General features: G+C 59.6%; 2 protein-coding genes across 3 annotated transcripts; one reads left to right on the top strand and one right to left on the bottom strand.

Moving 5' to 3' along the window:
• The first annotated feature begins 154 nt into the window (after positions 1–154).
• TTI1 (TELO2 interacting protein 1) lies at positions 155–13,774 on the top strand. Its single transcript, XM_057424758.1, has 7 exons — positions 155–2,423; positions 2,881–3,069; positions 3,859–4,007; positions 4,809–4,949; positions 5,895–6,099; positions 6,820–6,907; positions 12,770–13,774. The coding sequence occupies exons 1-7, from the start codon at positions 155–157 to the stop codon at positions 12,984–12,986; spliced, it is 3,258 nt and encodes a 1,085-aa protein (XP_057280741.1). The 3' UTR covers positions 12,987–13,774.
• Positions 13,775–16,892: 3,118 nt separating this feature from the next.
• Positions 16,893–27,931, bottom strand: VSTM2L (V-set and transmembrane domain containing 2 like). Of its 2 annotated transcripts, none has more exons than XM_057424779.1 (4): positions 27,719–27,931; positions 20,367–20,557; positions 19,428–19,481; positions 16,893–17,676 (listed from the first exon to the last, which is right to left on the bottom strand). In XM_057424779.1, exons 1-4 carry the CDS (start codon positions 27,825–27,827, stop codon positions 17,374–17,376), a joined length of 657 nt encoding a protein of 218 aa, XP_057280762.1. In that variant the 5' UTR covers positions 27,828–27,931; the 3' UTR covers positions 16,893–17,373. The 2 variants fall into 2 exon arrangements, with proteins under 2 accessions (XP_057280762.1, XP_057280763.1); XM_057424780.1 differs by having other exon boundaries at positions 20,367–20,536.
• Between the last annotated feature and the right edge of the window lie 42 nt (positions 27,932–27,973).

Below are 27,973 nucleotides of genomic sequence, written 5' to 3'. Positions count from 1 at the left end.
CAGCGCATGCGCCCGCTCCGGCGCATGAGCACTGCGGGCGGCCGCGGCTTCCCTCCCGGCGCGTGCCGCCGCCGGGCCCCGCGGGACGGGCTTGGCGCGGTCTCGGCGCCGGTTCGGTGACGCCGCGTCCGGCGGGGGTGGGCAGGCCGCGGCCATGGCCCTGTTCCGCTCTCCGCGGAGCGCGTTCGGGGCGCTGCGCCCCGCCTGCGTGCAGCTGACGCGGGTGCAGACGGCGGAGAACGTGTGTCGGCTGGCGGCGCGGCTGGCGGCGGTGAGCGGCCCGGCGCTGCAGGAGCTGCAGGAGTACGTCCTCTTCCCGCTGCGCTTCGCGCTGAGGGCGCCGGGGCCGCAGCGGGAGCGGCTGGTGCAGAGCGCGGTGCAGTGCATGGCCTCGGTGCTCGCGGCCACCGCCGTGCGCAGGCCGGAGCTCCTGCGGGAGCTGCTGGCGGAGCTCTGCGCCTGCCTCGCCCCCGGCCCCGCCGCGCCGAGCGAGGACGTGAAGCTGGCGGTGACCGAGGCGCTCCGCACGCTGCTGCACTCGGCCTCGGGCGATGTGAGCCTGTCCCTGTACCAGCCGTCCACCCTCCCGCTCCTCGGCTGTGCTGTGTCCTTGCTCCTGGGCCTGGTGGAGCGAGAGAGAGCAAAGCAGCTCAAGGTCTCTGCGCTGAAGTGCTTGCAGGTCCTGGTCCTGCAGTGCGACTGCCAGGAGCACCGGCCCCTTGGCGATGACGAGGCGCAGCAATGTGGGGATCTGTTTGCTTCCTTTCTGCCTGGGATTTCCATTTCCCTGTCCCGGGTCGTTACCGGAGACATCAAACAAGGGCACAAACCCACCGTTGCTGCCATCAGACTCTTTTATCTGATTGTTGGCCTGGTGATGGCCGATGCACAGCTAGCCAGAGTCCCAAAGAGCAAAGAAAAGCTACCAGAGAAGGAAAGCAGGGTATCAGAAATACTGGTCCATAGAGGAGCCGACTGGAGCAAAAGTACAGCCGAAAAGCTCTCTCTCCTCCTGCGTAAAATGGTTGAGTTCTCCTCAGTTCACCCCCACTGGAAAGTGAGACTGGAGCTGGTGGAACTGGTCCACCACTTACTGAGGAACTGCAGCCATTCACTGGAGAGCTCCTTCACTCACCTCTTGAAGGCCTTGGTGGGACTGGTTAACGACGAAAGCAGCGAAGTCCAGAGCAGATGTAACGAGGTTCTGCAGGGCATTGCAGAGCAGAGGATCATAGCACAGAGCAGGGCTCTGGCTGATGTCCTCTCCGAGAACCTCCACTCCCTTGCCACAGCGCTTCCTCGCCTGATGAGCTCTCAGGATGACACGGGCAAGGTTTCCACTCTGAGCTTGCTGCTCGGCTACCTGAAGCTGCTGGGCCCCAAGATTAACGTCGTCCTCAACTCCACATCCCACCTCGGCCGCCTCTCCAAGGCACTGATGCAGGTTCTGGAGCTGGACGTGACGGACGTGAAGGTAGTGGAGGATAGACGCTGGGGCTGTGAGGGCTCCCTGCAGCCTGGTGTGCAGAATGGCAGATGCCAGAGGAAATACTTCCGCTTCTTCACAGAGGAGAAGGTTTTCCAGCTCCTTCAACAAGTGTGTCGTGTTCTTGGCTACTACGGGAACCTCTATTTGCTTGTGGATCATTTCATGGGGCTGTACGGCGAATCTGCCATGTACCGAAAGCAGGCGGCCATGGTCCTCAATGAGCTGATTGCAGGAGCTGCAGGAGTGGGAGTGGACGTCCTCCAGGAAAGGGAAGCGTCACCGAGCATGGACGATCTCAAAGGGTCCGTAACATCCATTCTCGAAGAGTACACAGACCAGGCAAATTGGTATTTGATCACGAGCGTTGATACGGAAGAAGTCAGCCATGAGCAGCACCCTGTGAACCACACAGGACTCCCTGCCCGCCCAGGGGGGACGTGCAGCACCATTCTCCTTCCATCCCCAGAGCTGCACGCAACGGCCCGCACCATGAACAGCAACATCTGGCAGATGTGCATCCAGCTGGAAGGGGTCGGCTGCTTTGCTGCTGTCCTCGGGAAGGAGTTCCGGCTGCTCCTGCTGACGGCTCTGTACCCGGTGCTGGAGAAGGCTGGTGACAAGACCCTGCTCATCAGCGAGACGGCGCTGGGGACGCTGGCAGAGATGAGCGAGGCCTGTGGCTACGGCTCTGTGCAGCATCTGATTAATGACAACTCTGACTATCTGGTGAACGGGATCTCCCTGGGCTTGCGCCAGCTGGCGCAGCAGCCACATGCCTCCCGGGTGCTGGACACTATGCTGAGGCATTCAGATGCCAGCTTGCTGCCACTGGTAGAAGATGTTATCCAAGATGTCCTGTCAACGCTAGATCAGTGTTACAACAGCCAGGCTTCCACCTTCCTCGGGGTCCTACACTCACTAATGACAGCTTTAGGTATCTAGACAACCTTTGCTTTGTGTAATTCAGTCTAAGGGGGCTTGTCTTTGGCCTTTTGACTTGCCATGGGAGGTTTCAAGTAGCTGAGGTGGTGGCAGCTTGGCTTTGCTGGTGGGCCAGCTCTCAAGAAAAGGTGGCCAGAGGCTTCCCCTCTCCACAGCTGGTTTGTGTCTGGCCTGAAGAAACATGGCCTTTAGTGGTTGAGAAAGGATGGGTTTACTGCTCCCATAAGTGTTCTGCAGAAGCACATGGAGTGTATTCCTTTTTATAGCAGGGTTTTAACGTTCTCATCCCATCAGGAAGGTCACGGTGATGTGACAGCGGGTGCCTGGTTCTGTAGTTCAGTCCCATGGGACTGGAGAGTCCTGTTTGTCCCCAGGGGCCTGCGGTACCCTATTGGCTTGCAGGAGGGGGATCGCAATTGCTCAGTGACATCTCAGCTCCTCTCTTGCAGTCCAGTGGTTTGGCTCATTCTGCAGTGAAGAACAGCAGCAGCAGCAGAGCACTGAGTGCCAGAACAGGACCTTGTCCCCAGGGCCACAGGCGGTGACAGCACGAGACATGGAGCAGTTCTTCCTGGACTACATCAGGCAGAAGCAGATTGCAGAGGGCGATGTTCCCGACTCAGGGGATGAGGAGGCAGGTCAGTGCTGTGCCTGGTGGGAGCAGAGCGTGTTAGACTTGGAGAAAGACGGGGACCTCTGGGGTTGCCTTTTGTCACACGGGTAACCCAGGCCCAGGCTGAAGGTCTGGCACCCTCCTGGCAGTCTCAGGTCTGCTTTGAGCTGACCTTGGCTCACACCCAGTGCTGCTGGGTGCTCTTCCTGTGCTCTGTGCAAGGGGGAGTGCAGTGGTTGCAGATCAAGGCTTGCGTGGCTCTAAAACACAAGCACACTCAGTTTTTCCTTACCTCATAACAGGTCATTTGGGTTCAGGACCCAGTCTCCTCTTCCCAGGATCCTGCTGCGTTTTCCTCACCCTCCCTTGGGAATCCCTGTACCATCTTCTCTGGCTAATGATGCTACCGCTCCCTTCTCATTTGTCCTTGACAGGCCTTACAGACACAAATACAGGGAATTTTTAGTCTTTACTGGGCTGTGCTGCGATCCTGACCTTTAAACACTTCAGCTTTAAATACCCAGGCTTTTCACGTCTCATAAAAATCAATGGCAGACAAGTCCATGGTGAGGAGAGCCTGCAAATGTCACACCAGCTGCATTGTCCAGTGAAGAAAGCAAACCCTCCCGAGTCCCACACTGAGCTGAACCTGACACTTAGCTCACAGAACTCAAGCATGGACTTGCCTATATCTAGATGTGTTTAAAATTGCCCAAGGCCTCACTTGGGAACCCGCAGAGTTGTGGGTGGCTGTTGTGATCTTCCAGGGTTTCCAGGTCATTTGCGTGGCCTCAGTAATGATTTTGCCTTCCAGATGAGGTTCCCACCCTTGCTAAGCCAGAGCCAAACAACTGTGAGACAGAAGGAGAAGCTCCCCTGCCCAGCCATGCTCAGCTGGCCAAAGACGTGCTGGAGAGGTGCATCCACTTGCTGTCTGACAGGAGCCTCCGTGTGCGGCTCAAGGTGGGTGAGCACCAGCGCCAAGGGGACGGGTGGTGGCTGAGAAGGGGCTGGTGCTTGTCAGCACGTGCATGATGCATGAGGGGCTTCCTGCCCGAGGAAGGTTGGTGCTGCATAGGTTCATTCAGGACAGACTCCCCGAGTCTGCCAGGGGAAAAGGGGACAGTTTTCCAGGAGCTGTCTGGTTTAGGAATGGCAGCCGGGGTGGCTTCACATCAGCACCTTCCCTTGATGCTCGTGATAGCAAAGTCTTATGCCTCAGCCTTGGTGGAGGAAGCAGAAGCATCTTTATTCCATCCCCCTTCCTCAGCCTGCAGTGCACAGGCAGGATCAGTTCAGAAGGTGCTGGGGATGATAACAGGGCTGAAAGCCTGGGGTGAAGGCTTTTTAATTATGAAAATCCTTTGAAGGTGGCCTCCTTTTGAACTGCAAAGTGAGACAGAACATGCAGCAGTGAGGCATAACCCAGATTCTTGCCACCAGGGCCCCAGCCCTGCCAGGTGATCCTGCTCCCATTCCCCAGGAGCAGGGTCCTGGTGCACAGCTCAGCCTGCAGGATAAGGCCGGGTACATGCCCTGGTTCCAGCCCATCCCCATAGCCCAGTGCAGGTTATGTCACTGTGCTACTTGTCCCTTTCCTACCAGGCCTGTGCTCTGTGTACTGCTCAGTTATCCCAGCTCATGCTTAGGCAAAGCTGTACCCTTTTGTGTTAAACCCTCCTTTCTCCTGGCATGTCACTGGGGATCCACCCGGATGCCTGGAGCTGCAATGCTCAAGGTCTGTTGCCTGCTCCTCCTGCTCAGGTTCTGGACGTGCTGGAGCTCTGTGTAATTGTGCTGCATCCTCACGGAAACCATCTGCTTCCCATGGCTCACCGTGTCTGGCCAGCTCTCGTCACCCGCCTGATCAGCGATGACCCTCTGGCAGTGCTCAGAGCCTTCAAGGTACAGCAGCGAGGCTCTGCCAAGAGCCTTCAAGCTGGTGCTTGGAAGCCAAGTGCTCAGGCATTGCTCTGCCCGTGAGAGAAGCCCCGAGCCTGCGGAGTGATGTTAACTGTGGCTGGGAACACAGGGTCACCACCCTGCAGAGGGAAGGCTTGTACCACACCCACTGCAGCTTGTCCACAGATCAAACCTTGACACTGTTCCTGGGGGGAAGAGCAATGGTAGTGGGTATTGCAGGGAAGAGGAAAATGGTTCTTTTATAGCCTAAGCAGCTGTCAGAGGCACTGCATAGTGCAACTTGCCCTTGGTGGAGCCAGCACCAATACCCTCTTTGGAAGTGTTAAGACTGAAAAGGAGGGATTTTTTCCTCAATGGAGGTATTGGGAGAGGAGAGGATAAGCCAAGTTCTAAGAGGGAACAGTTTTGTGACCAGATGGATTGGGCCCATGGATCCCTCCTTCCTTTTCACGTGTATTTAAGGCCATTCTCTAGGTCAGTTTGGTTTCTCTCCTGGGCACACACCCATGGGTGCTGGGTGCCTGGGCTGTAGCCAGTCAGCCTTTCTGCTCACTGCCATGCTTGTAGATGGGCTGTTTCCACTACAAAGGGGATTTATATCTTAGTGGCATCTTCCATCAGAGGCTCCTCCAGCAATTCTGAGTGAGACTTGACAAGCTACTCCTACCTTTACTGTGCGGGTGGGAGAAGGGCAGTCCCAGGAGGTGGTCAAGTGAAACAAAAGCAGGGTGCAGGTCACTCAGCCCCTCAATCGAGCATTCACCTTCTGCTCCCTATGGAAAACCATATCAGGTGTGGCCACATTGACCTCAGCTGCAATAAAACTACCCAGGAAAGGAGTGCCATGTCCCAACAGAGCTCTGGAATGCTGGGCTCCTCCCAGAGCTCTGTGCACTTACCCTCCAGTAACTGGTGCTTCCTCACTAGGTGCTGTGTACCCTGGCTCAGAAGTGTGGGGACTTCCTGAGGCCGAGATTCTCCAGAGATGTCCTGCCTAAGCTGACCAGCTCCCTCCTCAGCCAGGCCCCAGCAAGTGCCAGAGCCAGGCCTGTGTACACCCACACGCTCGCCTTCAAGCTGCAGCTGGCTGTGCTGCAGGGCCTGGGCTCTCTGTGCGAGAAGCTGGACATGGGTGAGTACCAGGGAGGTACAGGCTGTGCGAGATCTCTGCCAGGCTTACCTCTTCTCCTTTCAGCTCCACTGACCAAGCCTGCAGTTGCTTCTTAGCCCTCTGCTCCTCCGTGGGATTGATTTCCTGATTTCCCCAGCCTCATCCCATTCAGGTCCTTCATGTGTCCTCTTTGAGAGCTCTGTAAAGAGAGGCTGGTTGCTCTTTACTCCCCAAGAGACAAATGGGAGAGAAGATTCCCAACACTTTGCAGAATCTGACTGATCATGTCACTTGTGCATGAGAAGTGGGTACAAAGTGGAGCTCCTGGATAGCTGCAGCCGGGCCTGTTGGGCCATGCTTTGTTCTCAGTTAACTGAAGAACTGGAGCCCAGCTAAGACTTCTGGCTAACCTGACTGGTTCCATTTTGGGGCATCTCTCTGAGTGACCCTTTAAATGCAGCACATTGCATTCTTCTACAGAATGAGACCCTCTGAAATTCTTCTAGGTTAAATTCCTGGAGCTGACTTTGATGAGGGAGAAGGTTTTCTGGGCAGTTGCTCTTTTCCTCTCTCAATGCCCTTGATTGCTTTCCTAGCTTGGCAGCAAGATGCTCAAAAGGCAGGGTCAGAAGAGCTCTGGGTCAGACAGTTCAAAGTCTCAGAAGCCTCTTGCTGCCAATTTAGAGCTGTCAGGCTGCAGTGGGTTACCTCCTACCCTTCTTCTCTGTTCCATTTCTGCAGGCGAGTGTGACCTGAATAAAGTGGCAGATGCCTGCCTGATTTACCTCAGCGCCAAGCAACCCAGGAAACTGCAAGAAGCTGCCCACAGGTAATGTCTCATAAATGCCTTTGTATCAGGTGTACAAATAATGAGGGACAGAGGCAGCAGAGTTGCCCCTTTCCCTAGGCACTTTTCCCACTCCTCCCTCTGGCACGTTGGAGTCCTGCACAACAGGGTATCATGGAAGTTAACCCCTTTCTCTGCTTAAGTACCATCTACTACCCAAAATGAGCTAGAGGGTAGCATGCCCACAAGCCTCAGCTTACTTTCAGATTTCTTTGCAGGGCATTTGGGAACAGAGGGAGAAGATGAGCTACTTGCTGTTTTCTAACTGCCTCCTTTGTGGGAATACTTGGGGCTCTATGCCCACCGGTGGCATAAAACTGCAGAGGAGAAGGCAGCTATGCAAGAGGATGTGCCAGACATTCCCATGCGTTTTATCACGTAGTACCTTCTGCAGGCTGGGGATTTACTTCTGTTATCCTTCCATTTTCCCTGGGCTCCTATGAAGATGCCAGGCGGGGCTCTGCCAGGTGGATGAGAGTTGTTTGGGAAGCTGTCAGTCTTGGCACCAGTCTTGCTCTGGGAGAGGTTAGAGGAGCACAAACAGTTTAGGTGAACACACATCAGCTCTATGAAGTGTTGACAGACATACTTTGCTGCTCGGTGTACGAGATCCTGCTCAGCATGTTCCTGCCGTCAGGATAAGAAATTGCTGTTGTCATATGTTGTCACCTGGACACAGGGCCAGAGATTTCAGCAGACAAAACGAGCCCAGTTACAGAGCATGAATGGGTGAGCTGTGCCTCTCTGTCCCTACTGAAGGACAGGGGAGAACTCCCTCTCTGTGTGGGCAGCCTTGTCTACGGGGAGGGAGCCAGCAGGGAGCAGGTTCAGCGGGTGTGGAGACTTCAGAGGGCAAACAGAAGAGCTGCCATTCCCTTCGCCAAGCACCGGTCTCTGAGGTGCATGGGGTGAAGGGCTTTGTGTGGCTGGGCAGCAGCTCAGAAGGAGCGTGCTCAGAAGCTGTAGCTGTGCCTTTGTTTGTATTCCTGCACTGGGGAGAGCAGGTTTATTTTTACCTTCGTGGCTTTCATTGCATCGCAGCAGGCTTCGGCAGCGTTTGTTCTGCTGAGAGGCTCGTCGCTGTAGGCTTGCATACCCTTAGCACAATAAAGCCTTCATTTGTGTAAGCAATGCTGGAAGGAAAGCAGAACACCAGGATCCATCTAGATATTTGGAACCTTAAGCTTTCAAATCATTAACAAAACAATCTAAAAAGCTGTGCAATTTCCCTCCCCGGTAGGGCTGGGGGAAAATACTGCCTGAGCCCTGCGATGCGATGGGGTCATTAGAAGCTGTACTGTGAAGGATGCTCACGGCTGTTGGAGGAAAAGGGCAGTAAAGTTCAGGGCAAGCAATGTTTTTCTCCTGTATATTATTTTTACTCTATTTTAAGGGAAATGGCACATGTTACACTGCTCCCCCCTGCCTCTGATGCACTGCACATTTCACTGAACAAAGAAAGGCCTTTGTGAACAGCTCTCTGTGCAGCTGTGTTGACCAGACACATACATGCTCTGAGGCATGCATTGTATCTGGCCTGATACTAACCATGCCTATGGCAGTACCTGTAGTTTTCATTCCTATTTGTTTTAGTTTAGTCCTGTCTGATCCCTGGTCTTGGAGCCTGAGGGGATCAGAGTTAAGCACAGCACAATCACCTCTAACTAGAATACATGATACAAGGCTTCAGCCGGATAAGAATCACTTCTCAGCCATTCCCCAATTTCCTTTCTCCAGCAGCTCAAGCACCACATTCCTGTAAGCTCCAGTCCTTTTCCTTGCTCTCCATGTGCCCAAAAGCAATCCTGCAAATTGACACAGGCTGTCACATGTAAGGCCCTTTCCATCCAGGCAAGGGCACTTATCACCTGATACATGAAGAATTCTGCATTTTAAATGCTTCTAAAAACAGATGGGCCAGAGCTAATCTTAGCCACAGCCTGAGTGCCAACATACGTCACATAACTCAGCTTTATCACTGCAGAAATCACACAAGGTAAAAAGATGTTTGGAACCAGCTTGCCATATTGATTTATACTAAGTGGCCTTTGCTCAGCTTTTTGGATTCTTATTCAACTCATGAGTTGTGACCTGCCAAGAGCAAGGTCAGGTCTTACAAAGTCAGTCATAGCTCCAATAACTCCCTGCACTGAGCGAGTGAGGAGCGTGCAGGTATGCGAAGGGCTGAGCAGGAATTTTAGCCAAGGTGCTGGAACCACAAGAGAAAAAACCAAGGGAGTTCTGGCTGTCTTCCAGGGATGTTATCATGCCCCAAGGAGGCCGCTTAATCCCATTTATGGAACCCTGTAGTTTCATTAGGTGAACCACTGGGAGTAAGTGAATTTTGTAACTGCAGCTTCATGCGATACTCACCAGGCAAAAAGAGACACTGGGGAAAAAAAGGAAAAAGGACTCCAGCATGGCTGAGGAGGAGAAAATGGGACAATGGGCTTTGTTGTAAGATGACTGCTGGGAGTGTTCCAGGAGAGGAGTGTTTTCCAAAGCCTGAGAAAAACAAAATGCACCAAAACAACCTAAAACACACTAAAAAGACCCCAACCCAGAGCTGCTGCAGAAGAGCCTGGGAAGCTGGGGAGCACTGCTTGTGTCTGCCCTGCCATTAAGAATAAGCCAGTGCACTGCAGGTACAGTGACCAGAACCCCTGAAGCAGCTAAGGGGGCATGTGGGGCCCAAGCACTAGAACAAGGTGGGGTGTGATGGTGCAAACAAAGTCACCATGTGTGAATCTGAGCTTCTCATCAGTCCATTAAGTTGTATCATTCCTGACAAGCTTTTCACTCCAGGGAAAAAGAAACTGAAGGGATAGGGTCTAAGGAGTTGTCACTAGCCTGTGCCAACTTTGGAGTTCTGCATTTTGCAGGCTGCTTGGAAATTCACACTCCATTCCTAATGCACCCTCAGAGCTTTGGAGGTTTTACCATTTGACCCTTGCATCAACCACCTGGGTAGGAATGGGGGTTTTCTCCTGGTTTTCTCCAGAAATAATTTCCCCAGTGCCTACTGAAGCCTGTTAGTTTAATGTTCAGCAGAGATGCAGCAGCCAGACTTGTCCTTTGCCAGCCCATCCACTGTGCCCTGGCTTTGCTTGGAGCTTGGGAAAAGGTAAGAAAACAGCCATGCTCTGCTTTGTGCTGGTAGAATAAGTGGTTTAGCACAACAGGAACAAATAGGAACTATTTTTGGACCTTTTTAGATCTGGGAGTTGGTCTAGCAGCGTACCTCCTTTGCGTTGATTGTGTAGTTCACTGCCTGCTGATTGACAGCCATCAGTCTCGTGCTGGGCTCAAGTACACTGAGAGCCACCTGCACAAGCAAAATCCAATAAAGTTATATTTAAGTTTAAAAAAAAAGCAACATCAGAAAACAAACTTGGATTAACCCCAGGATTCTTTGCCATGGAAACAGGTTGCTTAGAAACTACCCCAGCGTTAGTCTGAAATGTGAAAGTCAAGTTGTTCTTTAAGCTGCACGGCACTCCGGGTTATCGGAGATAATCACACACCTCAGGCCACTGCAGCACCAGAGGCTGTGGAGTTCTCCAGGGACCACCAAGCTCTTGGGGGTGGCTCTCTGCAGAGCAGCTGATGGGGAGAGGCTGAGGGAGCAGAGGTCTTCTCTGGGAATCAGGACCACAGCCTGATTTGGGTTGGAAGGGACCTTAAAGCTCCTCCAGCTCCAACCCCTGCCATGGGCAGGGACCCCTTCCACTGGAGCAGTTTGCTCCAAGCCCCTGTGTCCAACCTGGCCTTGAACACTGCCAGGGATGGGGCAGCCACAGCTTCTCTGGGCACCCTGTGCCAGCGCCTCAGCACCCTCACAGGGAAGAGCTTCTGCCTAAGAGCTCATCTCAGTCTCCCCTCTGGCAGGTTAAAGCCATTCCCCTTGGCCTGTCCCTACAGGCCCTTGTCCAAAGCCCCTCTCCAGGTTTCCTGCAGCCCCTTTAGGTATTGGAAGGATACGAGAGCCCAGGTTGTGCCCATGCTGGAGAAGCAGAAGCCAGCTGAACAGTATTCCCCATTCCTATGTTTACTTCACAGTGACTCATCTTGCCTGGCCCTATCCGCCCCGCCACACGGAGAGAGGATTGTTCCCGAGCAGCTGCCCAGCACCCATCCTGAGCTGGGGAAGCCACTGGGACCTGCTGTTTGCTGGCAGCAGCGCGCTCATGCTGCCACGGCCAAGCGAGCACCAGCAGCTTGGAGAGCTGGTGTGGGGCTGGCAGGAGGTGCCAGCCCTGCCCCTGGGGCCAGGCCTGTCCTCCTGTGTCCCATCAGAGAGCTGCAGGAACAAGGAAGGGGAGCAGGAGCCCCGTGAGCTCACCTACATCCAGCCGCTCCCAGGAAGGAGGTTCATTGCCCATGGCTTTGGGGCACGTCCAGGCTGGTTCCTCAGGAGCAGACCGATAGGAGCCACAGCACCCACAGGAGGGGACGCTGCCAGCAGCTTGCAGGGACATCTCCCCTCGTTGCTGTGCAGAGACCTGCGCCGAGAGAGAGGCGAGGGGTTAATGGCAGACAGGGAAAAGCAACAGCTTTGGCTGCTCATGGTGTAAGGGTCACCCAGCCACAGGATTGTTGTGAGGTGAGGGAGCTTTCTAGTGCCTTCATTTCATTTCTGTGCTCTCCCAGGTTCCCCTCAGCACCGTGCTCCCTCTCACAGGAGAGCTGCTAAACAGGATTCCTGCCTGGTTTAGGTAGGAAATGAGCTCACTCGAGGGGTGCAGGTTCTTCAGGGAGAGTTCGGACACAGTGGGGTCTGCATTTTGTGTGGCTTTTGGAGCAGGTGATCTTTGATTTTAGAGAGGGGAGCTCCGTCCAGTGCTGCTTGCGGGGACAGACAGACCCACCTCTGCCCCTCCCATCGCCTCATCCCACTGCTCTCCTCATGGTTTCGTGACTGATTTCAGTGGACGCTGCTTCTCAAACCCCAGGACAGGCCTGGCTGAGCCCAAAGGTTACTGCAGGCAGAGCTGGCAGGGGAAATGAGCAAGTGCAGGTCATGCCAACCAGCCGTTCCCTCCTGGGAGCTTCCTGCTCTCCAGCAGGACTGTCCAGAGGCTTTGCAATGGGGCTCACAGCTGGAGGCAGGAGGGTGCTTGCTCAGAGATCAAATCCCTGGCTTACCCGAGGTATTGACATTCACAGTGAAAACCATCAACACAGTGTAAAGCATTTGAGGAGCTGCCATTCCTCCTCCATTCCATTGGTAAGGAAGGAGGTGTGGGGTTTGTTTGGTTTTAAAGAAAATCCTGCTTTGTGAAAGGTGCTGTGCAGAAGAAAGACAATTTGGAGGCAGCAAATAAGGATTAGGATACAATGCCCTCAATACAGCGTTTAACCTTACCTGTGGCAGCTGCCCAGGAACCCCCTTGTGTTCACCACCCAAAATGGAGAGCAGTCCAGTGAGCTGACCCCTCATTTGCCAAACCCAGCGAGGGTGCTGACCAACATCCACACCTTGCTTTAGGAGCGCTGCAGATCCAGAGCATCCTGGGTGTGAGCAGCACGTGCGTACGCTGCAGTCACCTCCCAGTGCTTGGGACAGGCTTTTGCCAGACCAGAGCCTGGGTCAGTTACTCAGCAGGTGCTGGGCTGATGTCCATAACTTGCTGGGCAGAACAGGTTTTCTCCCACTTGCCAGCAGCTGTGAAACAGCTCCACTGTCTTCTCTTGAGCACAGGAGCCATTTTAATGGTGCTCTCTAATGCGCCTCTGTTCAAGCTGGCAGAGCACATCAGAGCGTCCCGCAGCTCTGCTGAGGGCCCTGCTGGGTGCCAAGCAGAAGCCCTTCTCACTCCTTCCTTTCTTCCCACCGTTTCCCAGTGTTTTCCTCCACTTAATGGCCGTGGACCCTGACTGGACATGGCTCTTGCTGACAGAGACCTGCTGCCCGCACGGGTACGAGCCCCCCCACGCCAGCCTGCGCCCGGTGAAGCTGGCAGGGATGGGGAGGCAGCGGAATGAGCTGACGGACAACGTGCGGCTGCTGCTGGAGCGGCTGCGGCAGCGGGAGAGCGGAGCCCAGGAACCCCCTCCCTGAGGGAGCTCTGAAGTGGCTGGAGCGGGAGAGGAGCTGCCGGGATGGAGCTCACCCAGGAAGAGGCCGGGATCTGGAGCCCGGATCGTGCGGGGCAGAGGAGGAGCCGCCTGTTCTAAACAGCAGTCGAGGTGAGGTGGGTACATTGCTCTGATTCCTCCTGGCCTGGTGCTGGGCAGGGCTCCGAGGGTCACAGCACATCTGCTTCAAGGGCTTCAGTACCAAGAGCGAGTCATTTTCCAGAACTTACTTCCCAGCTCTGGATCCTTGGCCAGTGCCCCTGCAGCAGCCACCCCACTCCTCCAACCTCCTCACAACTGGCATCCTTTCTCCTGTTCTCTGCTTGACAGCAATTGACAACTCAGAAGCCCATTTCTGGCCTTAACCCTTCCCAGGAAAGGATCCAGTCTGGGTGCGTTAAAGCCATTTTCTTTGTAAAACCAATTGATATCAGAAAAGTTAAAATGCATTTCCAGTAAATCCTCACCAGTATTCCCAGCAAGAGCAACAGATCCTCTGAGGAACATCAAGGCTGCTGCTGAGACCAGGCAACTGCATTGTGCTCCAAAGTCCCACCACAGAGCAGGATTAGAGTGTGACCAGATGTGCCAGTGAAACCCAGCCCTGGCTGACAGCTTGCAGTGAGTGAAGGCTCCTCCTGCCTCCCCAGTGGCCTGCCATTTCCACAGGGCATTTCTGACCCCTCTCCATCACCCACCCTGAGGAGACCTGGATGAAGTTATCTACCTGTGCCCTGTGCAGCCTCCAGGGTGCGCGCAGACGCGGTCAGAGGAGGTGACAGGAGGTGTGAGCATGGCAGTGCCATGGTTTGCAATGCAGCAAGCGGGGGGGACAGCCAGTCCCTGGGGTCTCCTGCTGCCCCTCGGAACACGCAGGGCTCACAGGAACCCGCTGCAGCTCCGGGTCCTCCAGGCTCCATCGCAGACAATCTGCAGCCGGCTGCTCCCAGACCGTGTCTCTGGGATTCAGCTCCTTCACCCCGAGCGGCTCCTGGCAGCTGCAGCACCCACAAGAGTTCTGTGCTGGGGGAGCAAAGGGACAGACTGTGACTGCGAGTGTGGGAGCAAGCTCAGAAAGGCAAAAACCAAAGCAATAAACTGATGGTGACATGGCACAGGCTTCGAGCATCACTGCTGGGGATCCCGGGTGAGCATCCAAAACGTGTCTTGATGGTTGGAACCAAGGGGGCTGGTCCTCCAGGAAACACACAAATGGATGGCTTTTTAGCAGCTAGGACAGGGCTGCAGCTCAGCTTCTGCCCTTTCATGCTTTGTGGATACACACGCCGACTGTTTAACACGGGGCTGGATTTTGCACAGAGGTGCCCCGCAGAGCTGAGCTGATGGGAAGACGGGAGAGGTGGGAGAGGAAACCTTTAGGCTCCAGAGCACCCCAGGACTGGCACAGGGTTTTGGGGGTTGTAGCACTTAGTGGAGCTCACCCCTCGGGTTCATGTGCTCACGCCAACCCTCTGCTGGTGGTGTGAGCTGGTCCCTCTGGGAAGCAGAATCCTTCTGGATTCACCTGCACCGAGACAAGCCCCCCCCCCATCCGGGCCCCAGCACAACCAACTGCACCAAGACCCCCGGTGCCCTCATCCGGTGTCACGGCTCTCCCGGACCCCCCCGGCGCCGCCGTCACAGCCGCCTGTCACGGCTCTCCTCAGCTTCGTTATCACCCCTGCTTTATTACAGGCAGAGTAAATTGCTTTTGTCTGAAGCAGGATAATGGCCAGAAGAGCGACTGCGTGGAAATGGCATTTTCATGAGGCTGGTTCCTCCCCAGCAGTGACTTGCATATTAAGCTCAGCCCGTTCACAAGCGAGCCGGGGGCTGCTCCACTGCCCTGCCCGAACCCCCTTCCCCACGGCAGGCACCCGAGCAGCACCCAACGTGCCAGGACCAGGGACCGAGCTGGGGCAGCACCCAGGGTGCGGAGGGTGCCCAGCTCCACTGAGCACCTTCAATGCCCTGGAGGATGCGGAGCTGGAGGGGCTGCACAGGGGCTCAGCCCTCCCCAGGGGCAGGGAGCGGGGCTGCTCCAAGCATCTTCCCCAGGGATGAGGGGCAGAGAAACCCGTGTCCAGCCACCTCCTGCACACACAGACCCAGGGCAGAGCCCCACACACAGCCCGTGGGTCAGGTGCTGCCAACGGGGGTGCTGGGTCCTGCTCACACGTCCCGCAGGTCCCTCTCCTTTGGCTCCAACGCCAAAATTTCCCCTAAACTCGGCAAAATTAATCTCTGCTAATAAAACCCGTTCGTTTTAAAGCTCGCCTCTGGGGTCTGCAGGTGACTCCTCCACACAGCGGTTTGTTTACTCGCCACTGGAGGTGATTTGCAGCCTCTCACCCTCCCCAGCGCAGCCCCGGCTCTTCCTTTCCCTCCAAGGCAGACGGCGCCTCCCGCTCCCCTCCTTCCCCCGGGGCGCGGGTCCCTGACCGGGAACCCAAGCGCAGCCCAAGCCCCGCGGCTGTGGCTGCCTGTGGCAAAGCAGAGCTGCCACCAAGAGCCCCCCTGCCCTGCAGCCCCCGAACCCCTCCCTCCTGGCAGCACCTGCGTGCTCCCCTCCCCGCCTCCGGTGCCCCTTGCTCCGCCGGGACCGGGCTTTGCAGCTGGGAGCCAGGCCGGGCGCAAGGGACTCGGTGGCTCTCGCCGCGGTCACCAGCAGCGCCGTGCCCGTCCCCAGCCCCCGGGCAGCGGCCGGTGCTTTTGTTACTCTAACCCATGACAAAGGGCTTCAGATGAGCAAAGCAGAGGCGAGGCGAGGGGAGCGCTGCCGAGCCCCAGGGAGCAATGAACCGCAAAGCAGCCGGGGGGCTCCCGGCAGATGGGGCCGAGTCAGCGCTGCCACTGCCGGGAGCTCCTCACCCAGAGCAGAGCCTGACCCAGGGGCAGCCCCCAGCACCCCACTGCAGGGACCCAGCCTCCTGCCTGGCCAGAGACGAGGCTTTGCTCTGGTGCCCAGGCAGGGATTGAAGCTGGTGCCCAGCAGCACAGAGGGGCCAGACCCCAGCAGCCCGCCCAGCCTCACCACAGCACCCAGCGCCCCATGGCCATGGTGTGGGGCAGGCCCAGCTCACCTGGGACCTGGTTGTGTCCTGCACCCGTGGGGCAGCGTCACCCCACTCCCAGCCAGAGCAGAGCAGGAGGTGGAGCTCCCCAGCTGCAGCTTTTAAATGCTCTGACCCCTCAGCTGCAGGTGATGACGAACATCATCACCCACACCCCAATCCCGTCCCATCCCCACTGCCCCCAGCCCACCAGCCCCAGGGGCAGCCCCAACTGTGCCTTTTAGCCAAGACAGTGCCAAAGCCACCTCCCCTCCCTGTGCCAGGCACAGAGACCGCAGACCCACAGAGGCTTCGTTTAAAGAGCTTTATTAGCTGCAGCAGGTCTGGTGTGGCAGGGAGCAGCACCCAGCACCCTGGCAGGGACACCGGGGCCCTCCCATCCCTCCCCACAGCCCCATCCCCAGCAGTGGCATTTGCCCACGTGCCATTGGCAGCCACGCGGAGCCTGTGGCCCAGGCCAGTGCGGTGCTGTGGCACAGGAGGAAGGGATGCTCAGCCAAGCGGCACCGGCACGGGCAGTGGGGACAGAGCGAGGGCGGATGGGGCTCGTGGCCAAAGCCCCCCTTCCTCCATGGAATGCAAAGGGCCGGGAGGAGCAATGTGTGAAAGCGGGGCCAGCTCCCATGGCACAGCTCACATGGGGGCCGCCGGCAGTGCCTGGCTGGGCAACGCGCGGCACAGCCCATGGCACCACAGCCGTGCCGGGAGCGTGCCGGGAGCATGCTGCACCGTCCTTCTCTGCTGAGCTCAAGCCTTGATGCGCTGGGGCAGCTCTGGGGCAGGCAGGGGCAGGGGCAGGTGATTCACGTGGTCTGTAAGATGGATGCTGGAACTTATACACAGAGCGGGGCTGAGCAGAGCAACTAAACCGGGGCTCCTACGGGAACAGGAGGAGGTTTCTGCGAAGCACGAGGGAGGGCAGGGAGGGTCCCACAGGCAGAGGGGTTCCACCGGGCACCAAAGCTGGGGCACAAAGCGGCCGGTGGCACCGCGGTGGCAGCAAACAGCAGGGCACCCCCACATGGCACCAGTGGGATGGGGACCATCACCAGCCCCAGTGATGCCCCTGTCATGGACACGGTCCTGCTCCCGCACCGAGCCCTGGCGCCGCTGCACCACGGGGCTGGGGAAGAGACCGACCCGGTGCTGGCCGGCGGGAGGAAGAGGAGGAGGGCGAGGGGGTCGATGGGCAAGATGGGCGGCGGGGCCAGTCTCTGGCAGGGGCACGGGACCCCCGAGGGCTCCGCTGAGTCCGGGGCATGGGGGGGGCTGCGGCGTCCCCCCGGCACCGCCCGCCTACAGCGCGCAGGAGGCGTCCGCCGAGCGCTTCCTCAGCTCCTTCCCGGCCTTGTGGTGGTGGTGGTGGTGGTGAGCGTGCCCCGAGCCGGGCTCCGGCAGCGCTGCTCCATGCGGCTGCGTGTCCTGGGGGTGCCCCGTGCCCCCCGGCGCCTCCACGCGCAGGTACGCCTTCACCTTGTGGTGCCGGGCCTGGCCGTCGCTGGAGTCGATCACCCGGCACTCGTACGTGCCCTCGTCCTCCAGCTTCACCCGCGACAGGCGCAGCTTGTGGGAGATGTTGCTGCCGACCACCTTCACCACCTGCGGCGGGCACACGGGGGTCAGGCGCCCGTGGGGACCCCCGCTGACACCCAGCGCAGCGCCCCCTCCGTGGGTCCCAGGGGACGTGGCAAAGGTGGGGGACCCCGGACGCCGGGGTGACGCCGTCCCTGCGGGGGGCTCGGGATCGATGCGCATCCGCGCCGGTAATTAGCTTTCCTACCAAATTGATTCGCTCTCAGTATTTATCACCCCATGAAATTTAAGACTCACTCGCTCGCCAGAGCCGGGGCTGCTGCTGGGCTAGGTCAATAAATCACATTTATGACCGGCCCCAGGCCCCTGCCTCTGTTCCCTATAATCGCGCCGGACGGCAAAAGCCATTTTTCTGCTCGCCGCTGCGTTTGTTAGCTGAAGATTTTATGGTGTTTAGAAAGAGGGCCCAGGCCAAGGCAGGCTCCGAGCCGTGCCCGGGATGGGGCAGGGGCTGTGCGCTGGGGGAGATGAGTGGGTGCTGGTGTGAGTGAGCTGGGTGCTGAAGGAGCTTCAGAAAACACCTTTGTGTCAGCAGAGCCAGGAGGCACCGAGGTGGACGGGGGGGAAGTTCAGAACTAATGCAAGAAAAGCCCAGTTTCCTGTTGGAGCCCTGCCCCGCAGCTCCCCAGCCTCAGCCCGCGCCTCGGCCACGGCAGGGATGAGTTTATGACCTGTTGTGATGCTTGTGGCTTCCTGCTGCCCTGAGAGACCCCCGCGCTGGTCAGGCCAGACAGACACAGCAGTGCCCAGCCCCAGCTCAGCCCCCAACGTGCCGCGCTCAGCACCAAAACGGGTTAAAGAATGCAAGATGAGGTGGGAAATAAACCCAGACCCGTGGTGTTTGCTGCTGCCACATCTGGGCAGAGCCGGCGCCGGCCTCTCCAGCGCCAAGTGTGTTTTGGCAGAGGAAGCCTGGCCCAGGGCTGCCCGACGCGGCTGTTTCTGTGCGATTTACATCGTCTCGCACCGCCTGGCACTGCCGTTTGCTCTCAGTCACTTGCTGCTGTGGCTGTAACGTGGGGTTTATCAGAGGGGCTCGTGGTGCCTTTGCCCATGGTCATTCATCGCCTCCGTTTGGAAACACTTCAGACTCAGGGACGTTTAAAACAACAGAACGAAGCCGGTTGGACACCCACGCCTCCCGCTGGCTCTGCAGGAGGCAGCAGAGCTGCTGCACCCCGAGCACTTCAGATACCCCCGGTTACACCGCACCCGCATCGGCAGCACCGGGCACAGCGGTGGAGCTGAGCCGAGCCCAGCGCCCGCCTCACCCCTCCTGCCGTGGAGACCCCCTGTGCTCTGCAAGGGTGAATGAAGAGCCTGCAGCAGGAGGGTGGGAAGCACCTTCTGGTGCTGCTGTTTCAGTGGCACCCCCAAGCACAGAGCCCCCCAAGGTTGGGAGGGCCGGGGGGGGTCATGCTGCCAGCAACAGAGGAGCGTCTCCTCATCCTGCTCACGGGAACCCGGAGGGCTTTGGGATGCCAGTCCCTGACTAAATTAGATTCATTTTCTCCTCAGCGCCAGCGTGTCCCTGAGATGCCTCCAGGAGCCGGTCGGGGCTCACATCCAGGCTGCAGCCCCCAGTGCCGGGGGCCCCTGACACCCCCCAGCCCCAGGACACCTTGTCTGGGGCACCGGCCTCGCACGGACACCAACCCTGGGGACCCTCCTGCTCCCCTGCCCTGCGCAGCGCCGGGCGCCAGGAACCCTCCCATCCCGCTGCCGGCGGCCCTGCAGGAGCCATTATCCCCACTCACGCTTATTTTAGTCGCGTCCTTCCCAGGCTCCTCCTGCGGCGAAGCTTTCAGGTGCTGGAAGAGCGGGATGGGAGAGACCAGAGAGGGAAGAGAAACCGTCAGCTCGGCTGCGAGGAGGCAGGAGCCCAGCGGAGCCCGGGGTGGCTGCTCCGTGGAGGAGGAGAAGGGAGAAGGGGAAGGGAGAAGGGGCTGCTCAGCCCTGGCAAACTCGGGCACCCTGGGCAGGTGGGAGCCATACAAGGCCCATGGGAAGGGGTGGGAGCACCTCAGTGGCTGGAGGACACAGGGTGCCTGCCCGTGGGTCCCCACTGCATCCAGCTCCATCAGTGGGTGCTCCCCATGACCTGGGCTGGGCTCGATGCCCGCTCCAACCACCCTCGCCCTGCAGCCCCTGGCAGCTCTGAGCCAGCGGCAGCTTCGCGGATGCTGCTCAATTTATGGTAATACCAGCAGCAGCTCTGCCAAAGACACAGTAATAAAGGCTCATTAAAATACCTAAAGCTGCCTTCCCATTATTTGGCCCTTATCTCTGTGTGAACAGAAAGAGAAATAGACAGCTGTTTGCCGAGACCAGTACACACAGAAATAGGGAAAACAAGGGAGGGCTGGAGGGGGAGGATGCAGGGATGGGACGGACGCAAGGGCAGTTGTGATGAGATGGGAGAAGGCAAAAGCACCAGGGCAAAACCTCTGCCTGGGTCAGTCCCCAGGGGTGGGATAACTGGAAAGGGTGGCCAGGACAGCCCAGCCCTGTGCACTGGAGCATCCTCAGTGCAGCGGGATGCTGTGCACCCCACACATGGTCCTGCAGGACCAGTCAGTGCTGCTGCTGCTGCAGGACAGGGACCCCCCTGAGCCTCAAATGCTGCTGCAAGGGAAGTCCCATGAGAGCTCTGCCTCTCACTGCTGCTGCTGGATGGGGAGGACGAGGGGCATTACCTGGTTGGAAGCCCACGTCTGTTTGTCTGCCCAGTCCTTGTGGTTGCGGACGTACCACCACTGTATCTCCAGGGAGTAGGAGGGGGAGCCGGTGCCGCGGAAGGAACACGCCATCTCCACATCCTCGCCCGCCTGCGCCGTCATGTCGTGGGGGGTCTCGGTGAAGAGGGCTGCAGGAGACAGAGCGAGGGCTGCGGGGATGTGCCACTGTCACAGCAAGGGGCGCATGATGCCACCGCCCATGCGAGCAGGGCCACCAGGAGCACCAGGACCCATCCAGGGCAGACAGACCCAGCCCCCGACCCTTTGCCAGGGGCGGTGGCAGGAAAGGGAGGGAGCAGAAGCCTCTGAGTCCCCCCCCCACCTCCCCCTGGGACCTTGCCCCAGGGTGACAGGGCCCCAGTGCACCTCGGATGCTGAATACAGCATCCGCTTAGATCAGAGCACAAATGAAAAACAAATCCCTGTTTAACGCGGCCTCAAACACTCTCCCACATGCCATACGGTTTGTTTTCCTTGCTCAAAACAAATATTGTTCGGAGATGTAATTAGAATTCTTTTCATCTCCTCTGGAGGGATCCTTGCTCCTCTGTAACAACGGCCCCAGCGCGCGGGTCACTGCCAAATGCATCCCCACAGCCTGCGGCAGGCTCTCCGCGGCACGGCACGGGCACGGGGCTGAGCCTCCAGCACCAGCACAGCCAGCCCGGGGCTGCCAGAGCCCCCCGTGCCCCTGATGCTGTTTTGGCCGCAGAGGCGGTGGGGCTGGGACAGGGTCCTGCTGGATCTGCCCTCGCACCTTCGCCAGGCACCTCGTGCCACCGGCACTGCCGGTTCACAGCCACCACGCAGGTCCCTGCGGTGCCATCACAGCCCCCCGGGACCCAGGCCCGCTCGGAAGCAGCGCGCAGCTTCCCACCAAGCCCTGATTCCCTCTGAAAAAGAATTACTATCAGTCCAGACGGAAAAGTTAATACCTTCGGTATCTCCCGGTCCCTCCGGCCGCATGAAATCCCCTATACTTATCACTTCCCTTTAATCCATCTTAGCAGGGGAGCTGAGGGAAATACCCAGCACAAGGCTCCCACCACCCTGGGGCTCCCGCCGGGTTCCCAGCACGGATCCTGCAGCCCCTTTGCCCAGGACCCAGCACCAGCACCCGGCAGGGGTGGGGGGGGGGGTGTCTGTGCCGGGGGGATCCGACTGGGAACAGCACCAGGGGTTGAGGGAAGGGCAGGAGGGTCCGGCACTGCCCGGCACGTGGCAAAGGCACCTCCAGTCAACGCTCACCCACCCTTCCCCAGCCCCAGCCCGGGATGGGGGTTCTCCTCCGCGGGATTCCCAATGGCAGGAGCAATGGACAAAGCCAGAGGGTCCTGGCAGAGCCTGCACCAGCCCAGACAGGGGCAATGGCCAGAGAGCTTCTGCCCTGTCCAGGTTACTCTGAATTAAAGCCTGGTCCCACTGATGGGATTTGGCAGCCGAGCAGAGAAAAGGCCTGATTGAATCAGGCGCCTCCTTCCTTTCAGGTTTTAATTGGGAAGCGCGTGTATTAATTAACCCCAGAGCACAGCCAAAGCAGGGCAGGTCCCACCGGTGGAGCTGCCTGGACCCCCCCCCCCCCCCCCAGCACCCCCGGGAACCATGAACCCCATTGATCCCCCCCAGCCCTTCCTCGCCTCCCCAGGGCCGCAGCTGTGAGTGACACGCTGGGAACTCGGGACAGACAAGGCATCAAGCGCCTGCTGATGGATGGATGGATGGATGGACAGCAGGGTCTGACAGCAGGGGGAAGGTGAGGCCGGTCCCTTCCTCCCTGCGCATCCCGGCTCTTTATCCTTCCCTTCCGCCTCACTGCCCGCTCCCTCCATCCCAGCTTCCCACACAGGGCTCCTCTGCGGGAAGGGGCTCCAGGACCCCAGTGCCAAGGGACACCCCAGCAGCCGCCCCAGGACACCCAGATCAGGGGCAACGGGGCCACCGCCAGCCCCGGATCCACATCAGGACAGTCCCCGCCATGAGAGTGGAACGTGGTGGGGCAATGAGCAGCCCCATGGCTGGGCACAGAGCCGGGTCCCCGCGGCACCGCTGCTAGGATGGGGCTTTGGTGCTGGAGCTGCTCAGAACCATCCCTCTCCCCACTGCTGCCATAGGTGCCGCATCCTGGCGGCAGGAGGGGGGCCGGTGCTTTATGGCCTGGTACCTGTCATAAACTGGGAAAATCAGGATCAATAAATCTTGCAGGAAACAAAAATCAGGGGAAATAAAATGAACTCAACGGGGAAACACAGATAAACAATTGAAAACGCCTGCTGGGACAGCTTGGTGCTCTCATAAACCGGAGATATAGAGGCTGCTGCTCTCCTCCCCACGCAGGCAGGATTCATTGCCATGGCCCTGCACGGCACGGGCAGGAGGGTGGCAGGGGATGGGTGCCCCCCCCCAGCCTGTGCCAGGCTGTCCATCACCCCAGCGCCTGGAAATGACGGCCCGGCCCCTGCGCTGGACCCCTGCAGCCCCTGGCGCACATGAAGCCATGCAGCCCCTGCGAGCCTGGCCAGGACCCTGCTCACTGCCCAGCTTTGGTGCAGCCTTGCAAGGGGCTGTGCTGCCTTTCTCAGCCTCCCCAAGACACCAGCTGCAACAACCGCAACTTAAACAGGGCCGTGGGCATGCACTGGGGTCGGCGTTTGTGTAAACATGGATTGGAGGGTGGTTAAATAGGGATTGGACATTCGCAAATGCCTCTGAGTCACCCGGTTCGTGCCCACGCCTGCTCTGAGCTGTGAACCCCACCGAACCATCGCAGCACTGGTCAGGCAGATGCTCCTTTCTCTGCCTGACAGCACAGCAGCCCCTGGCAGAGCCACGGCTGGGCTGGAGGAGTGGCCAGGCAGGGCTGGGGGAGGCTGGGGAGCCCCTGGCTCCAGGGGAGGTGGACGAGGAGGAGGAGGCAGCCCTGGGCCGGCGGGTGCAGGACCGTGTCACCGGATCAGCCTCGGCCGCCCCTTGTCCCTCCCTCCGGCTGCCGCTGTTGTGCCATGGGCTGTGATCAGACGTGGTTTATTCCCCCCTCCACCGTAATTCCTGGTTTATCACGGTTCCGGGAGCCAAGACTCTCATGGACAATGTGGGCTCAGCCTCTCGCTCTGGCAGCCCCCTCTCCACTCCCCGGCAGTGGGATGGTGCCGTGAGGCACTGCCGGAAGGAAGCGGCTCTGGAAGCGGCTTCTGCAGCCCTGGGGCGAGGGGCACCTCAAGCCCCCATGGAGCCTGTCCCCAGGCGCTGTCATCAGCCATGCCCAGGCCAGCGGGTCCCCACCAACACCCAGACCTGCCTCCATCCTCCCTGGCAGAGGCGAAGGCGCAGGAGGCATCCCCCTGGATGGATCCAGGAGCAGGAGCCCGGCTGCCGCTGGACACGGGGGTTGCTGGCACTGCTGTTCCTCCCTCCTCTTCCCGTCTGCAGGTTAACATCTGGGCATGCAGCTCCTCCTGACAAGCCTGGCGCAGGGATGCTGACCCCTGGTCACCAGAATCACATCGTGGCCACAAACCGGGGCATGAACAGAGCGGCCGGGGGCACCAGGGAGGGCAGGGCAGGCGGCTCTGGCAGGGAGCAGCCGGCAGGGACGGGATGAGACCAGGGCTGGATCCAGCATCCATCCGGCTCCGCGGGAGCCCTGCTCCCCTCTGGCAATGCTGCCATCACAGGAGAAGCGTGAGGCTGAGCCCCGCGGGCGCCGGCACGGCGGGGCCGGGAGCGCCATTTCTCTGCCCCTATTTACTGTCACATTAGCAGCAGAATTAGCTCAAATTTGCAGCGTAAATGAAACCAAACCCCCCGAGCGGCTGCGTGAGGCCGGAGCTCACCTTGCGGGGAGCTCGAATTCACCTTGAAACCCGCGGATGTTCCCATCCGTTCACCGTCGCCCTCCCGCTGCCCAGGCAGCAGAACGGCAGGGAGAGACCCGGCCCCGGCTGCCAGGAGCTGCCCGGGCAAGGGGCTCCCAGCTCCATCTCCCGACTCGGACAATCCCCTCCCGAGGGCACCGCAGTTTTCCTGGGGCAGCTATTTGAGAGTGTGACCCCTCAAACCGGCTGCTGGAGCAGCTCCTGGCGGGACGCCGGCAGCGCCCTGCAGCCACCACTCACACTGGTGCTGGTCTCTGCCAGGGGATGATTCCCAATGGGCAGGGAACCTGGCAGCAGGCAGGAACCGGCATGGGGCAGACGGAAGCTCTGCTTCACTGCAGATCAGCACCCCCAGCCTCATGCCCAGCACCAGGAGCCATCAGCACTGGCAGCGCTGCCCACACCACGCATGGTGCTGGTTCCCATACCACAGAGCCAGCAGCTCCCGGTTCTCATGGGCACAGCACCCTCCTACCTGGCTCTGCCCACCCCACTACCCATGGGATCATCCTGGTCCAGCTGCATCTGGAGCACACGGCGCATGGCGCCAACACATCTGGCACAGCTAAGTCCAGCCAACGACCCAGTACTTGGCCACGCACCCACCGCAGTGTGGTGGGGTGCTCCCTGGGTGCCCTGGGGAGGAGAGAGCCAGGCGGGAGATGGACCCACAGGCAAGGAAATGGCCATGAAGAAGAGCTCAGACGGACCCAGAGCCATCGTCGGGTGGGCTGGGAAGGGCTGTCCACCCCGAGGCAGGTGAGTCCTTCCTGCTCCATGAACCAGAATCCCAGTGACAGGTCCCCATCCCTGTCCTGGTGCTGTTGGTGGCTCCGGCCCCGTGCAGCTGCCCCGGCCGTGTGATTTGCTGCCTCACTCACCAGGAACGTTATGATTAAAATTAGCTGTCACTGTCCTAACGTAATAATTCCCAGTGTCTGGCCCATCGTCTGTCAGCCTCTTCAAGGGAAAAGAAAGCACAGACATTTGATGAGGAGAAGTGTCAGAAGTAATTGCATTGAATGACTGCACGAACAGCAGCAGGAAAAACACATCGGGTGGAGAATTCCCACCAGGAAGCATGAAAAAATCCGGCAGAATGCAAAGTGTTGATGAAAGTAATTGATAGAATAATCATCGGGTGTGAGAGAAGGAGAAGGGCAGCGCCCCAGGGAGCCAAGGCTCCCTCCAGCCCCAGCCCCAGCCGCGGCCCCAGGGCCGGTGAGACGCCGGTGCTCAGGAAGGATGCGGGGACGGAGCCGCCGCTGCTCCAGCTGCTCACCCAGCGGCGGCCCCTGCCCTGTGCCGGGAGCCGGCCGGAGCTTCCCAGGCAGCGCCGCTTCGCAGGCGATGGCACCAGCCCAGCGTGCAGAGGCTCTGCAATGGGGGGCATGAATAATTGAAGGCGCCAGCCTGAGCAGAGAGCGGAGACGAGAGAGGAGGGGAGAGCAGAGCAGAGGCAGCGCTGTGGGCAGGGGAGGGATGGATGGTGAGGAAGGAGCCTGCGGCTCAGGCGCTCCTCCAGGGCAGCAGGGCAGACGGAGCCCATCCTCGCTCCATCTTCGCTCGTGTCAGAGCCTTCCCCGTGGGGGCAGGAAAAGGACTTTCCCTGACCGAGACTTTGTCCCTTGGCAGCAGCCCGCCTGCCCATGGCTCCCGCCTGCCCAGCAGCAGCGTGGAGCTGCCTCGGCCGCCTGCAGAGCACACGGCTCCCAGCCCCTTCCCTCGCTGCATCTGCTGTGGGCAGGATACAGGTAACAGCGATGGCAGGGCCAGGCTGCAGAGGCTGCTCTGGTCGCCTGCACCAGGCAGAGATGCCAGTGAGCTCCTGGCACTGCCTGCAGCGGGCAGAGCCTGGCAGGGCCCCACCGGCCCCACTGAGCACAGATGAATCCATCCCATCATCCCCGGCCTCTCTCCTGCCCCGCATGGAGGAGAAGCTCCACCAGCGAGTAATGAAATGATCAATCTCTGATAGGCTAAACAGCGATTTATACAGGTTTTCAACACACACAGCTTTTATCAAATTGGTATTCACCTACTGAACACAAACGGCTTATTATACATGACCCACTTATTCACTGCTTTTCAGTATCGTTAATAAAGGTTTCTGTTGTGATTAAGTGAGTTGCTGCAGAACTGCTCATAGTAGCAAGCTGTAATGTGGCTCTGAAGTGCACTCGCCCTCCCAGAATATTTCTTCTCCTTGGCTCCCTGCTCCCTCTCAGCGACCATTTCACTATTTATTTGCCTATTGCTGAATTTCTGAGGGGAGCAGCAGCGGCTAATGGAGGCTCTTTGCCCACATCTCCTTCCGGCACGCCAGGCCGGCAGGTCCAGAAATCCTCCTGCATTCCTCCCCCAGCACAAGGCAGAGCATCCCTGCCCAGACAGGCGGGTACCCGCTGGACCAGGCACTGTGTTCCCGTGGGAACCAGGGCCTGGCGAGCCTGGAGGCTCCTCGGGGCAGGGAGCTGCTCCAGCCACAGGCCGCAGCCCCGGAGCCTTGTGACGGGAATGGCTGCAATGGGGGCAAAGGCACCCAGCACCCTGTGCCCTCTGCTGGGGCTCAGATTTAAACCCACCCGTGTCAGCTGCAGGGAGCAAGGAGGGTCTCGGTGCTCTTCCCGAGGGGGGGTTGTCTCCTGTCACCTGCTCCGTGCCCCGGGGGTGGGAATTACCCCTGGCTGGGAGAGTGTTTCAGACAGGGGCGCAGAGAACGACTCCATCCCAGCTCCCGGCTGGACCCTGCCAGGCTTGGCAGCACCACGGAGCCACCGACCCGCTGGGGCACCGAGCACCGGAGTCGGCAGAGCAGGAACGGGAGACTGGAGAGTGGCTCCCGCTGCCAGGGGCGGGTGGCAGCACACGGCGGTGCACGGGGGGTGCATGGGATGCACGGGGATGCACGGGGGGTGCATGGGATGCACGGGGATGCACGGGGGGTGCATGGGATGCACGGGGGTGTGCATGGGATGCACGGGGATGCACGGGGGTGCACGGGGGGTGCATGGGATGCACGGGGGTGCACGGGGGGTGCATGGGATGCACGGGGATGCACGGGGGGTGCATGGGATGCACGGGGATGCACGGGGTGTGCACGGCTGTGCAGGGGGTCGCACCGTGCGAAGCCCCGGGCTTGGCAGCGCAGCGGCGGAGGCAGAGGCCGCCCCCCGGGCCCCAGGGACGGGAGCGGCGGAGCCCAGCCCCGGTTCGCCCGGGCCGCCTCCCGCTCCCGGAGCCGCCGCCGCCGCCGCGAACCGCGCCGCGGAGCTGCCGCCGGCGGCGGAGCCCAGCGCGGACCCCGGGTTCTCCCCCCCCTCCCGCCGCCCGTCCCGCGGCCCCCGAGACGGCACCGGTGGCACCGCGCCCTGCGACCGCCTCCCGCCACCCCCGGGGGCAGCCGAGCCCCGCTCCCTGCCCGCCGCCCGCGCTCACCGCTGCCCGCCGCCGGGGCGTCCCACGGGGGGTGCCGGGAGGCGGCGCCGAGCTGCAGGTAGAGCCCCAGGTAGTGCAGGATCCCCAGCGCCAGGCCCAGGCCGCCCATGGTGCCGCGGGCGCCGCCGTCCCGGGGCCGGCGCTGCCGCGGGGCCGAGCCGTGTCCCCGGGGCTGCGCCGCGGTCCCGCCGCCGCCGCGCTGCGGAGCTCTTCTCTCGCGCGGAGGGCGCCGCGCGCCGAGGCGGTGCCGCGGCT

The sequence above is a fragment of the Pezoporus wallicus genome, unplaced genomic scaffold, assembly GCF_028554395.1.
Source record: "Pezoporus wallicus isolate ANWC-B61680 ecotype Strahan unplaced genomic scaffold, APGP_CSIRO_Pwel_v1 contig_13737, whole genome shotgun sequence".
In the NCBI taxonomy this organism is placed as follows: Eukaryota; Metazoa; Chordata; class Aves; order Psittaciformes; family Psittacidae; genus Pezoporus; species Pezoporus wallicus.
This window is presented reverse-complemented; position numbering and strand designations above follow the sequence as displayed.

Bases quoted from the DNA above. Each gene is read 5' to 3' on its own strand.
- TTI1 (XM_057424758.1), top strand. From the start codon at position 155: ATGGCCCTGTTCCGCTCTCCGCGGAGCGCGTTCGGGGCGCTGCGCCCC. The intron at 4,008-4,808 runs GTGGGTGAGCAC...CCTCCTGCTCAG, and splicing joins GCCTCCGTGTGCGGCTCAAG to GTTCTGGACGTGCTGGAGCT. The intron at 4,950-5,894 runs GTACAGCAGCGA...CTTCCTCACTAG, and splicing joins CAGTGCTCAGAGCCTTCAAG to GTGCTGTGTACCCTGGCTCA.
- VSTM2L (XM_057424779.1), bottom strand. From the start codon at position 27,827: ATGGGCGGCCTGGGCCTGGCGCTGGGGATCCTGCACTACCTGGGGCTC. The intron at 20,558-27,718 runs GTGAGCGCGGGC...ACATCCCCGCAG, and splicing joins CGCCCCGGCGGCGGGCAGCG to CCCTCGCTCTGTCTCCTGCA. The intron at 17,677-19,427 runs GTGAGTGGGGAT...TGCCCGCCGCAG, and splicing joins AGGACGCGACTAAAATAAGC to GTGGTGAAGGTGGTCGGCAG.